Source organism: Protomyctophum bolini (assembly GCF_963924005.1).
Source record: "Protomyctophum bolini genome assembly, chromosome: 4".
NCBI lineage: Eukaryota > Metazoa > Chordata > Actinopteri > Myctophiformes > Myctophidae > Protomyctophum > Protomyctophum bolini.
In genome coordinates this window covers 9,456,297-9,469,902 of record NC_137865.1, presented here as the reverse complement: position 1 = coordinate 9,469,902, position 13,606 = coordinate 9,456,297, and the positions used below count along the sequence as shown (strand labels likewise).

At 43.9% G+C, this 13,606-nt stretch overlaps 2 protein-coding genes across 8 annotated transcripts in view; both read left to right on the top strand.

Annotated features, from left to right (window-relative positions):
• The window catches only part of adck2 (aarF domain containing kinase 2), a 27,575-nt gene extending 15,352 nt beyond the window's left edge, over nucleotides 1–12,223 (top strand). Inside the window, exons 1-12 of one of the 7 annotated variants that reach the window (XR_013963890.1) lie at nucleotides 1,546–1,672; nucleotides 2,496–3,080; nucleotides 3,579–3,935; nucleotides 4,498–4,644; nucleotides 5,182–5,310; nucleotides 5,953–6,048; nucleotides 6,958–7,048; nucleotides 7,856–8,043; nucleotides 8,513–8,641; nucleotides 9,310–9,363; nucleotides 10,007–11,232; nucleotides 12,114–12,223. Coding sequence is in view for 4 of the 7 variants with exons in the window: in XM_080760724.1 (XP_080616850.1) it covers nucleotides 2,553–3,080; nucleotides 3,579–3,935; nucleotides 4,498–4,644; nucleotides 5,182–5,310; nucleotides 5,953–6,048; nucleotides 6,958–7,048; nucleotides 7,856–8,043; nucleotides 8,513–8,641; nucleotides 9,310–9,363; nucleotides 10,007–10,147 (1,860 nt within the window). In the remaining 3 variants the exon portion in view is untranslated. Of the gene's footprint in view, nucleotides 1–1,545; nucleotides 1,936–2,495; nucleotides 3,081–3,578; nucleotides 3,936–4,497; nucleotides 4,645–5,181; nucleotides 5,311–5,952; nucleotides 6,049–6,957; nucleotides 7,049–7,855; nucleotides 8,044–8,512; nucleotides 8,642–9,309; nucleotides 9,364–10,006; nucleotides 11,413–12,113 lie in introns of those variants that run through there. The other 6 variants (XR_013963891.1, XR_013963892.1, XM_080760721.1 and 3 more) reach the window with 6 other exon arrangements.
• Nucleotides 11,123–13,606, top strand: LOC308314427 (uncharacterized protein; the record flags this gene model as incomplete). Its single annotated transcript, XM_080762058.1, has 4 exons — nucleotides 11,123–11,232; nucleotides 12,114–12,174; nucleotides 12,510–12,608; nucleotides 13,087–13,606. The coding sequence occupies 4 exons, from the start codon at nucleotides 11,123–11,125 to the stop codon at nucleotides 13,324–13,326; spliced, it is 510 nt and encodes a 169-aa protein (XP_080618184.1). The 3' UTR covers nucleotides 13,327–13,606.

Below are 13,606 nucleotides of genomic sequence, written 5' to 3'. Positions count from 1 at the left end.
CAGTAGAAGCTCTGCTGCTGTGAATTTTACACCTCTCCCGCTTAGCGGAGACTGTGGGGTGGTAGAGGACATCTCCCCGGACGCGTGGGTATGTCCAGATAGTTGCCTCGCGGAGCCGTCTTTTGTCCAGTGTCCATTCTGGGTCCGGAAACGGTACATTTCTTTGCATTGACCCCAGTAGAAGCTCTGCTGCTGTGAATTTTACACCTCTCCCGCTTAGCGGAGACTGTGGGGTGGTAGAGGACATCTCCCCGGACGCGTGGGTATGTCCAGATAGTTGCCTCGCGGAGCCGTCTTTTGTCCAGTGTCCATTCTGGGTCCGGAAACGGTAATTTTTTTTGCATTGACCCCAGTAGAAGGGCTCCAGCTGTGAATTTTACACCTCTCCCGCTTAGCGGTGACTGGGGTGTGGTACAGGACATCTCCCTGAACGCGTGGGTATGTCCAGATAGTTGCCTCGCGGAGCCATCTTTTGTCCAGTGTCCATTCTGGGTCCGGAAACGGTACTTTTTTTTGCATTGACCCCAGTAGAAGGGCTCCAGCTGTGAATTTTACACCTCTCCCGCTTAGCGGAGAGTGGGGTGTGGTAGAGGACATCTCCCCGAATGCGTGGGTATGTCCAGATAGTTGCCTCGCGGAGCCGTCTTTTGTCCAGTGTCCACTTTATAAAGTCCATGCACTCCAGTGATGAGCATTTATGCATTTAGATAACTTTATTATTACTATTATTTTTATTTAATTACTTATTTTTACACAGAAACATAATGTGTGTCTTCTAGCATCATATAGCATCATTTAAATGCTTAATTTGTAGTTTCAATGTGCAAATGAAACTTCTTTTTCATACTCTAGAGGGTACTCTTATTTTGAAGAGATCGTCCACCCGAAGTCTTAAATCTGTTCATTAGATCTGTTCACTAGACGCTGCCCGCTGTGTGCAGGGCACACTACTGAGTTTAAAAACACAGCTGAAACATGAAGTGGAATCTGTCAACTCCCGCAATTTCCTTCTTCCCATATTGCGCTGCAACGACACTGGGATGAGCCCGCCGAAGGCGGGCGAAATTCTAGTTCATTTAATTTAGGGCTAGGTCTGTGTTTTTCTGGAAATATGAATGACCACACTCATTTTCTATGTCCAACACAAGCTGACATGGTGATGCTGATAGCCCTAACATTAATGATACATTCTAAAGTAAGAATAATAGACTTCATACTATCAATACACTTACTTTGTGTAGGTGTCGGTGACACTGGAAAGGCCTGGGTACACCGTACACATTGTCGTCAGAATCAGATTGTTCCTATGGTGGTTGTTGTTCCAATCCAGACAATAATGTTCATGAATCATGGTTCCGCGGGGGAAGCCCAATTTCTTGGAAATATAGCCTAATATGGTTGGAAAGTTGGGAGAGAAGGTAACGAACGGCTGCAGCCTGCAGGAAAAGTGTCTACTGCCTAGGCCCCGCGGGCACAGACTGTGCCTTTAATTATTCTTTTTTCTGACGGCATGACGGTGACGTAGAACCCGGAACTGAATCAAAACGTCAATGTTGTTATGTTATGGTAATGTTGACAATCTCCTCCAGACCTCCATACATGCGAGTTTATCAGTGTTGTTTAATTGTAATAACATGCAAAAAGACTATCTGGTGAATGGATGCATTATATGGTGAGGTGGATCTGCAGAAACTCAACTGAAAAGGGGCATGTACTGTACTCATTTCCACGTCGTTATAAAATGTTTAGCAGTTTCAACATGTGTAGCACCTGTTGGGAATAAACGTCACGACGTAGCCTACCTTAACCTAACGTTGCCTCCTTTCACCTCATCTAATGCGTTACGCAACCTGTTACGTTACGCAACCTGCAGGCTGCATCGTTTGGCTATGTCGTTGAACGTCTGCAGAATATGATGTCGTAGTCGTAATCAAGGTACTGTGGGAGATAATTAGTAGGCTACATCTAATCAGGTATTGTAATTTGTACAATTATGAGGCACATATTTACTTTAATTGAGTATTCGCATTTTTCATACTGCTACAGAGGCAATATTGTTATCACTAAAATTTGACAGCATATTTGCTTCATGTTACTTTGCAGATTAAGATTATGAATTATTATTAATGCAATAATTTTATTCAGGGGGAAGATAGGGAAAAAATAGCTGATCCACTGGCTCACTGAACGCATGTATACAATAGCGTGTAATCCGTGTATAACATTGCACTCAATTGATTATTATTAATAATTATTGTCTAATAACATGATATATCTACACTATAGTGTAAATGTCATGAGTTCCTTTACTTAGCTAATAGCTATATTGTTATGCTTATACTTTTGCACTTTGACGTAAGTAACATTTTGAATACAGGGCGTCGGGCGAGGCTGTAACATTGTGGTATTGCTGGTTTTACTTAAGAAAAGAAAAAAACCAATCAGAGTACTTAATCCCCCAGTGTGTGTGTCCCTGTGTTCCATGCACACCACAGGTGTAACGGTACAACACTACAGGTACAGGATCAACTGCCTCCAGTGGACTGATCGAGATGTCGTCATTATTCCACGTGACCGTGTCCACCTTTGGTGCCAGATCCATGTTTGTCCAGCTGAGGTCAACGGTGACTCGGAAGGCCCTGGGATCGTTCACCAGATTCAGACTGCTCCGTCGTAGTCCAGGAACAGGTCTGTTCCCCCGTGGCCACGTTCTAACACAGATACCCAAAATGACACTGTTCTGCTGGGGTGCAGTTCACGTGTCCCGCTGCGTGGCCACTTGTCAGGAGGCTCTGCCCGCGGAGAGGAAATCTGTAGCTAAAGTCCAGGTCCACAAACTTGTCTTCTTCCTGCGCCTCAGCCTCCGGGCGCTGGTGCTGCTCCTCAAGTTCGTCCCCCTCCTCCTCCTCGCGCCCCTGACCTGGGTCTCCTCTGGCTGGGCGTCTCGCTGGCTGGACGTTCTGCTGTGGGTGACGGAGACGTCCGGTCCCACCTTCATCAAGCTGGGCCAGTGGGCCAGCACCCGGCGCGACATCTTCTCCCGGGAGTTCTGTGACCGCTTCTCGCGGCTCCACGTCAAGGTACAATTAACGCCTGATTGCAATTATTTTAGATAATGGGCATCGTTTCCATTCATCATACATTCAGCTGTTCATACTTTCGAAAATAGCCACAGTAGTCCTACTTTATATTTATTTTGACTATCGGTAATTTCTTTTTATATTTAAGTTAGTAGAAGTTTGGAATCGACACTAGATCTGCAATGTCTGCTATTTTCAAAAAAGTTGGAATTCATACAGATGAATGGAAACGATTCTGAACACCTGTATCGCAACGCCGCAGCCGATGCGACCAATATGTCTGAGTCATAGTGTCGGGGGCTTTGACAGAGTATTGTACATGTCTGTCTGTGTACCTTTGTGCCCATATATGGACATCTCTGTATCTGTCTTTGTTTATGGTTATGATTGAGGCAGCCGTGGCCCGCCGGACCCAGTAGATAAACATAAAACAATATTAAATTACATTTGACTATTAACCGTCAAACTAAAATGCCATGATCTTGACAACCCCTAAAGGTACGCCCCCACTCCTGGGCCCGGACCAAGCAGTCTCTCCGCCGGGCGTTCGGGGAAGGCTGGAGGAGGCTGTTTGTGTTCGAGAGCGAGGAGCCGGTGGGCTCTGGCTGCGTGGCCCAGGTGTACCGAGGCTGGGCCAGGGTGGACAGCGTGGAAGACCCCGACTTCCAGACACTGGTGGAGAAGATGGAGAGAGAAGAGCACCTGCTGGAGGCCTGGGAGATCCCTGGTCTCTGGGGAATGGTCAGCTCCTTGTGGGGCCTCTGGAAGAAGAAGAGAGAGTGGGCCGACCCCCCAGGGAGCCATCGCGGCGGCAGCCACCCAGACATGGAGCATTTGATACCAGTGGCGATCAAGGTGAATGTGATGATCAGATGAGATGGTGAAGAAAAAGTTGTTTGTGTAGCTCTATATTCTTATACTTATAATAGTAATTGCTAGTGTTTACTGTTCATTACTAGGAGTTGTAAATAGAAAAGAACATGTCGGGTTGGTCACCAGTGTCATCCAATCAGGAATGAGGGCCCATTCATGAGCACCATTTCCGTTTTATTGAATTTATTTCTTATCACTTCCAATTTCACTTCTGTATCCTGTAGGTCGGAGTTCTCTCTCCTGATTGGACAAAGTTGTATGTATTCATTGTATGTATTTCTATTAATTAAAGAGCTGGAGAGATGGGGAGACCCCTGTTGCTGAACAAACACTCTATAGAGTAGTGACTATTATCATAATGTTGAGCAAACACACGTATCACTTACAGCACCTTTAAAAATGTCAAACGATACCAATCGGCTGCTAATTGCAAATACCGCTGTCGTCCAAAAGAAAGTCAAATAACGTGTCTCTATATAGGCCTGTCGCTATGAATCAGCAACTTAAATGTTGTAACCGTGACAGCCCTTTCCCTTTACTGTAGGTCCTCCACCCAGGCATCAAGAGTCAGGTGGAGATGGACTTGCTGCTGATGAAAGCAGCCAGCTGGCTGCTACACTGTCTACCTGGACTCAAATGGCTCAGTCTGCCAGAGATCGTAGAGGAGTTTGAAAAGCTCATGACCAAACAGGTACGAACAGAAGCTCTCCGTTTAGAACATTTTATGGCTGGTATTTTTTTGTGTGTAACAGCAACGGAAGAAACCTCTTTATTCCAAGGATATGCATTTTAGAGGTTTTTTTGTATCTTTGTCTTGTCTTATGAAGCAGAATTAACATTTAAAGCTACAACCTGAGACTTTAAGCATTGTCATAGCTATCTACACTAGTATATTATATTAATGAAATATAACTAGTACATCTGCAGTGGTTGGTACTGGTCTCCCTATAAGTTATTTGAAACAGAAAATTTACATTTGATGTGCCACCATCCATTGGTCTACCAATATATTTAACCACCTGCAGTCAGCCAAATTATAATTTAAATTTACTGAAAATGTTGCCGAACTTGTATAATTATTATACGACATATGGACAGAAAATAATATTGTACAAAGCCAACACATCTTTGCATTCAGAAGAATGGAATATGATCCTAAAAGAAAAACAAGTATTTAGTAGGATTTGGAGCAACATGTTTAATTGAATTGACTTGACCCCCATTTCAGATTGACCTCCGTTTTGAAGCCAGGAATATTGAACGCTTCAAAGAAAACTTCCGGGATGTGGATTTTGTCAAGTTCCCCACTCCACTGCGACCATTTGTCACCAGGACAATCTTAGTGGAAACCTTTGAGGTGATATGAGTTATTATGAGTTAATATGAGTTATTACATTGTCTCTGTCGGGTGGAAACATCATATGTCCGCCTTTATTTTATATTTTTTATAGAGGGACAGACAGTAGGCTGACAGGAAATTGGAAAGAGATGGGGGGGGGGGGGTGACATGCAGTAAAGGCCGTCGGGAACGGGAGTCGAACCCGCGGCACACTGCCTTTTTATATTTTTTATAGAGGGACAGACAGTAGGGCAGGCTGACAGGAGATGGGGGCGTGGCCCAGGCCCAAAACTGTTACTTTGCAGGATTCTATTTCAAAAGTAGCAGAGCTTCACGCTGGGTTTCGAGCTTGCAGATCTGCTACTTTTATGCTGTAGTATGATCAAGTAGGACATTAATTTACAAAAAAAAAAACACAAAAAGTTTGAATATGGAGATAAAAGGTTTCTCTGCAACGACATGCAAACCTGATTGTTTATTATAGCAGAAAGGTAGTGTTGTAGTTTGTTTATTTCCTATTTGGTTCATACTTATGTGTATTATTCTGGCCACGATTTGCACATCAAAACCCAGTATAAGCTTTTAAACATGGTCCAAGCCAGTGTTATTCAGTTGGTGTTCAATCATTAAAAACGTGATTAATCTTTATGTATCTCTCAGGAGAGTGAGCCCATATCCAACTACCTGAGCCCTGATGTACCACAGGAGGTGAAGCAGAGAATAGCCAGGATGGGAGTGCAGACCATGCTAAAGATGGTAAGATGAAGCAATAAGACGCAATGGACTGTGGGTTATTATTATTTTATTGATTTCATAAAATAGCTCTATATATTCCTAGTCTAGCTCCAGCCCCTGAATCGCTATCCTCACATTCAGGGTCTGGTGGTGGTGACGCTGTTAAGGCAGGGTTTTCTCGGTTGAAAATCTAACCGGCTCGATTGGGGGGGGGGGTTATATCTACACACTGGCCTTGGAATGCCTCGGGATCTCCCAGGATGATTTGGCTAATGTTGCTCGGGAAAGGGAAGTCTGGAGCTCTCTGCCCCCGCGACCTGATTAGATTGCGGATAAGAGGTTGAAGACACAATTTATTTTCTGATGGGGTCCATGGGGATCCAACTCCGTGGCCAAATACATATTAATGTAGGGGTCCTTGACATGAAAGTGTTTGAGAACCACTCATTTAACCACTTGAACCCTGGCATTCGTATTGTGAGGAAAATAGCAGATCGACAAGCTCAGAACGTGTCGCAACACTCAGGGCTCTATACACTAGCCTTACCATTGACAATGTAGTCTCGTGTGGCCAGACTGTTTCCTCCTGCAACTGTTTCAAATGCTTCCGTCATTCAGTCTGGAGCACGGAAGCTCTGATCATGAGCAAGCAATGAAGCGGAAGTGGGGAGGAGCGCAAATTCATCCTAATAAAATAAAAAAACATTGAATCATACCGGTATATAACTTGCTGCTTAAAATTAAATATAAAGATATTTTAAAATATATTTTCGTGGACGGAAATCCCAGTTTCCTTGCTCGGATTTCGGTGTGGTGTAGTTCCAGACTACAGTATACAGCATTCGGACATTATGGAATAGTTGTCAGGCTGCGCATCGTGAGACTATTGACAATGTGACTACTATGTCTATGTGCCCCTCTTTTTCCCAGGTATTTGTGGACAACTTTGTCCACGGGGACCTCCACCCTGGAAACATCCTGGTGCAGCGGCGGGCGGATACTCCTGGGCCTGGGGATCAAGGTTAGTATAGTTTTGCATTCGTCATTAGTTTTCATTTTTCATTTCATTTAGATTTCAGTTTAGTTTTAATTCGTTATCAAAGCGGTTTTGCTAGTTTAGTAAGCTTTAACTTACTTTCAATTTTGATTAGTTTTAGTGTTAGTTATTTTTGAGTGATGCAACCACTCCTATAGACTATGTGTGTCCCTGGGTCTGTCCATGGCTGTGTCCGAGCACGAAAGCTGGCTGGCCCCCACACGGTAACCGTGTCATTTCTCAACCATTTCGGACGCAGGGCGGCTCGCCAGATCCGAGCCAGCCCCATGGCCGCATTCCTGGGGGTCTGGATGTTCCGGGGACACCCACACGGTAACCGTGTCATTTCTCAAACATTTCGGGTGCGGGGCGGCTCGTGGGACCGAGCCGGCACCCTGGCCACGTTCCTGTGGGTCTGGAACTTCCTGGGGCCCCCCGGGGACCCCCACACGGAGTTGCACCACTCACTTCACACGGGTGTGATTTTTTATTTATGTTTTTGTAATATGGGGTTAGTCAGGGGAATCAAACTCAGAAAAACAGTCAAAATAACCAATCTACATTTTCACAATTTTTTCAGCTTTTTGAAATGTTTTGACAATGGGGCTTAAACCTCACACACACATGCCTTATGTATGAAATATAAAAACTACTGAGATTTTTCTATATGATTTCAGTTAGTTTTCGTAAAGCCTAGTTTCTACTTTCATTTCAGTTAGCTATAATGTTTTTAATTTATTATTTTTTTTGCTTTTAGTTTTGGTTATTTCATTTAGTTTAATAACCCTTCAGGGTCCGGCGGTGAGGCCCGTCAGGACACGGCCACGCTGACAGACCTGTGGGACACGGTGATGGTGAGCATGAAGCCGGCCTCAGAGCCTCTGCAGCTGGTGCTGCTGGACGCCGGCATCGTGGCCCAGCTGGGCCAGCGGGACCGGGACAACTTCAGAGCCGTCTTCACCGCCGTGGTGCTGCGGCAGGTGAGCGCCGCTGGGGAAAGTACTCCAATGTTTTATACTTAAGTGAACGTGTCAATATTGCAATAACGAAAGAGACTGTTGCAAGTAAGAGTTCAGAATTCTAAATTTGCTTGAGTAAAAGTACAAATGTGTTGGTATCAAAATGTACTTACCGGTAATAAAGTACCAAAGATACCTTATGCAGAATGTCCCATTTAGCAAGTTTTCAAAATTCTAATGTATTAAATGTATAAATATATTTTGAAAATAGCAGATCTACAAGATCACATTGTGTCGCATCACAACACATTCTGAACATGTAGATCAGCTATTTTCCGAATGGCTGAAATGTATATAGGGCTGAAGCGGTTAATGTATGTTTTGTAGCAAATTAGTAATAATCAAAAAAGTAACCAGTAACTAATTGTAGTGGAGTAAAAGTACGGAAAATTGTGTGCGTGCGTGCGTGCATGCGTGCATGTGTGAGTAGGGTGAACGGGTAGCAGAGCTCCTCCTCCATCATGCCAGGGCTCACGAGTGTGAGGATGTACCAGGGTTCAAGAGGGAGATGGCAGAGCTGGTAGACCAGGCCCTCAGCAACACCCTCTCACTGGGAAAGGTCAGCATGTATTCATGTTTTTGTGTCTTAGTGTTCCCAATAAGGAAATGGAAGTGTGTCGCAATACTGCTGTGCTCAGGTGGCATAATTAAGCCTGTGTTTCCAGCAGATAAGGGAATGAATTTCATCATAATTTGATTGAACTAGTAAGAGTTGCAGGGTAGGTTTTTCGTTTTCTATTATTTCGTCACAGATCAAGTTAAACATGTATCCCTGTGCTAAAGTACATTAACCTGACTCTGCCCAGATTGCAGCAGTATTGAGTTCACAAGTTCCCTCCTCCTGCCTGCATCATTCTGGGCTCTCTCAAGCAGAAACGATGAACCGAAAGCAGCGGGACAAACATTTGATATCTCCATAATAATTTCGTGTTGTAGTCTTGTTAGGTTGTGTTTACATTTGCGCTGTGGCACAGCTTCAATATGTCATAAGTCTCGCGTTGATCCCGCCTCTAGCGGCCTCATACAGCCGCATCTCGCTCCAACCAGATTTGGTTCTGAGTGCATCGTCTCTGCCCGAAGGGAGAGAGCCCTCTCCCTTCTGGCAGAATGCAAATGTTTTCCAGCAGGGGGAGTGGTTCCAGCAGGGGGAGTGGTTCTACCAGGCTAAAAGTACATGGTACAGTGAATTTGTACAGTAGCAGCCATTTATTTTATTTGTTTTTACAGGTTCAAGTGGCTGACCTACTCTCCAGAGTATTTGGCCTTCTCATCACCCACAAGGTGAAATATTTTTTTCTTCAAATCTATGCCTTCTGTATTTGCAGCACCACTATTATGAATCATGCAAATGCAGTTGAAGTTGTGCTATCATTTGATGCCTTTCTATAGGGGAATTTCAGTCACCAGAAGCAGCACATCAGTTACGTTAATAAGGAAAGGTACTGTAGGAAATTAATGCAGCAGCAGATACAAGAAATGTATCTGTAGGTGCTTGATCATCACATCAGTCAAGCACCATCAATAATGGAGCAACAGTATAGCGTATGCGCATGCATAAAGTCAGTGGCAAAGTGAGTTTAATGCAATCAGATACTGTAGGACCTTTCTGTTTGGATGTATGGGCTGTCAAGGCCAGAAAGTAGTTTTTTGCCACTCAGTAGGCGTTCCCGTATATCTTCCAGGTATGATGATGAGTAGTATACACCTAATACTAATAAATAAAGTTGCAGTGTCATCACAGTATCCCATAACCAAATGGCAAATCCATACGCAAAACGGTATAGACACAACTATTCACTTAAACTTAAAGGACATGAAAATGTCCTCATAGAAAATATGGTATTTCGAGGTGAGACTGATGAGTAGCTTTGCGTCCATTCAGCAGTTTGTGTGACGTTGCGGTTAACTTGTAATGTGTTCTTAGGTGAAGCTGGAGAGCAACTTTGCATCCATGGTTATTGCCATCATGGTGCTAGAGGGCCTGGGCAGGTCCCTGGACCCTAACCTGGACATCCTGGAGATGGCTAAGCCCCTGCTCCTCCAGAACTGTGCCTCGATGCTCTGACACGTGACACACACACATCAACATGGACTGTCGTTCGGAAAAGGTTGCATAGTATACATATACACATGACGTGAAAATATATCCAGTTAAAACCACATGAAACCTAACCCATAGTCTGGAGGCAAACATTTGGCAAAATCTGTGTATCAGCTGATTTCTGCAAAGCGATTTGTTTTAGAGGGAGAGTGGGAGGTGTGCTAGCATAGACCCCTGGGGGATTCCATAAGTACCTGGTTAAAGGATTCAGTCATAGTCCCTCATAGAGGAGCATCAATATTGTATTATGTTACCTCTCATCTCCACATTCTAACTTTTTGTGATGTTGAGTAAATGAAACTAGTCTACTCTAGTCCTGTCCTACTTGATCATACTACAGTGTTACACAAAAGCATCAAAAGTAGAAGATCCACAAGATCAGAACGTGGTGTGAAACGACGTGTTTTGACCTTGTAGATCTGCTACTTTTTAATTTATATCCTGAAAAGTAACCGTTTTGAACATATGAGGTTTCCACCCGACAGAGACAATTAGTGTCATGTGACTCATGCTACTCATACGCTGAGTTGGCGGTGCCCGGGATCGAACACCATGAACTTGTGTTCCAAAGGCGAGAGCTCTACCGAGTACCGACTGAGCTACCCGGACACAAAATGGAACAGAATTATATAACGGCAGAAAAAGAGAAAAAGCAGACACACTGCAGGCGTGCGCTGCTATGGTTTCCGTTATCAACAGAGTAGAGGTTGAGACCATGGATGGAGGTGATAGAGTTGATGACCAAAGCATCGGCGCGTCTCGCACGGCCGGAAGAAGAAACCGCTGAGCTCCAGAGGAAAAGCATTGAGCAGTCGCACACCGAGGACCACCTACGCCATCCGCCTTCTCCAGAATTTCCAGTTCCGTTCCACCTGTTCACAGGCGATTGATGGGCTTACACTGTCCTGTGAAGTGAGTGTGCAGTATATTAGAACAGCTATGGAAGTGGCACAGGAGACAGTTGAGGAAGACTTTGAGGAATTGGCGCTGAAGACGACGTCACTCTGGATCCTGACACGGCACATCCCAATCTCCTCCTGTCGTTGCAGGTGAAACACGTACGAAAATGTTATATTCAATTTTATTGTACACTACTACACTTAAACCAACCATTGCAATTCATTGCTCTAATTATGTATGTTCATGTAAGTCATGGTTTGGGTTTTTGGGTGGTTACAGCACGGTGCCAATGAAGATTCCATGTACGAACCTCACAGTTGACAATAAAATATCTCTTTAATTTCACTCGTTTGTGGTTTTTTAAAACTATGCAGTAGCCAGTTTCTACTCTTAAACCCTAGACTATACAGACATATTCTGTAAATACTCCCCATTCCACACAAAGCTGTCATCTGTTTAACCGCCAGTTAAATTATCAGTCATTTTATTTATTTATTGTTCTTAATGTTTTAATTTGTGGACGTTTGTGAAGACTTGTCAATTTCTAAGTGCAGGAACAATTTCTAATTAAGACTTCTTATGGGACACATTTAACAATTATTTGTCTGTGACCAAGGGTCTGTAAACGTCTTTTCCAAGAGAAGTCAAGCTCAAGAATGGAGGGACTTTGCTTTAAGTAGTGAATTTTTTTGGTGTGGGAAATGGAAAAATTAACTTACACATTCCACGCTGTTATTTTGGCATGTGGTCTCTCTGGATAAGGGCGTCTGCTAAATGCTGAAATTGTTAAGTAATATTTTGAATACAGAACTTTTACTTCTGTGGTTTGTTGGGATTAGCCTGTATTCCCCAGCAGGTGGAGACAATAACATTCAAATTAGTATAACTTCTATGTTTTTCTTATAATCTGCACATTCTGTGTGAATAAAAAAAAGGTCTCAGACGCTGTGCACATTGCCACATTCATACATGTTGTTTTTGTGAATGTGAGAAGAGGCTCTCTCTCTCTGTATGTGTTTGACTGTCTCAGTCTCAGCTCTTCACCAGCCAGTTTCCCTGAAGCAGCAGTGCCACCTGCTGGATGCAGCTCGGTACTGAGGTGGAGTCGGTGCTGAGGCTGAGCAGACCATGAGGTTGACCGTTGGCGAACGGCATCACTTTGACTAGACACCAGAAAACATGAGAAAGTAATCGGCAAACGACTATCTGCTGCAAACTATCCATTATTTTCATATAGGGATTATTCTATATGCATTACAATTGTAATGCATGTAATATTGTATTTATCAATAATTTAGTAAAGTAAAAGAAAAAATCCTTCATTTTGTTTCCCTTTGGAATGCTGAAAGGTGGATTTTCAGGCCGGTTTTAAACCACTACTCTCCATTGCATCCGATCCCTGGCACTATGTTGCGCCTCTCCCCAGGACAGGTTCATCTGTTCCAGCTCCTGCGTCACAGTTCTGCGCCAGGTGGTTTTGGGCCTTCCTCTCCTCACAAAGGAGAACGAGGAGAATGGCCCCATGGTAACATTTATTTCCATTAGCCTCGTGTTATTGACTTCACTAATCTCAAACCGCTCGACCAATGAGCGTCACCGTTTGAAATATTTACTGTATTGTGCCGAATATAAGACGACCCACATTTTGTGGAAAAAGAACATTGACTATGAAGTAGTCTAGTCCCGATTATAATACGACCCTATTTTGTAGGACATTTCCATTGAAAGAAACATATTCAAGCCAATAGGGTAACTTTAATTAGAGAATGGAAGCCAAAGAGGCTCTGTGGGGCTGAAACCATGCCTGAATTTGGAGTCGTGTATCATATGAGTCAGTATGTCATAGACAACTGACTGGGCAAATCTTGTGGAAAATAATTCTGCATCTACAAGTCGGTGTAGTATTTGCAAAAGTTTTAGCGCCGAGTATGTCATAGTTGTGAAACTCTTTACATCAAACTGTAGAGTGACACTAAGTGTGTGCGTGTGTGTGTGTGTGTTAGGTTCAACCCCCTGACTCCCCTCAGGCGCCCTTCCCCCTGCAGGGCAGTCTGCCCTCCCAACTTTGGCCGCATGAGGAGAAGCCTGGACTACTACGTGCTGCTGTCCAACTCCAAGTCAGGACGTGGTGGTCGGCGGCCCAGAGCTCCGTCATCGTCCTGGCGGGCTACCTGCAGCTGCTCTTCCTCAAGAGGCTCTTCAACACCAAGAACAGCACCGAGGGCGAGAGGCTACGCTGCTGAGGTCGTCTCGGCTGCATCTTCTTGTCCATGAGAATGAGAACCATGTGAATGATTTACTTCAGTGGTTTTCAACCTTTTTCATATCAAGGTCCATTATTTATTCGGCATTTGAGCCACACTGACCACCATGATGAGATTGAGCCTCTCAGACCCAAAACGTTGAATATTTTTGTTATCGTTGGATAAAATTCTGTCCACAATTCCATGTTATGTTGATGTGGTACAATAGGAGAGATAACAGGCAAACGTTGATCAAAATAACAATTCTTCTGTTCTCACA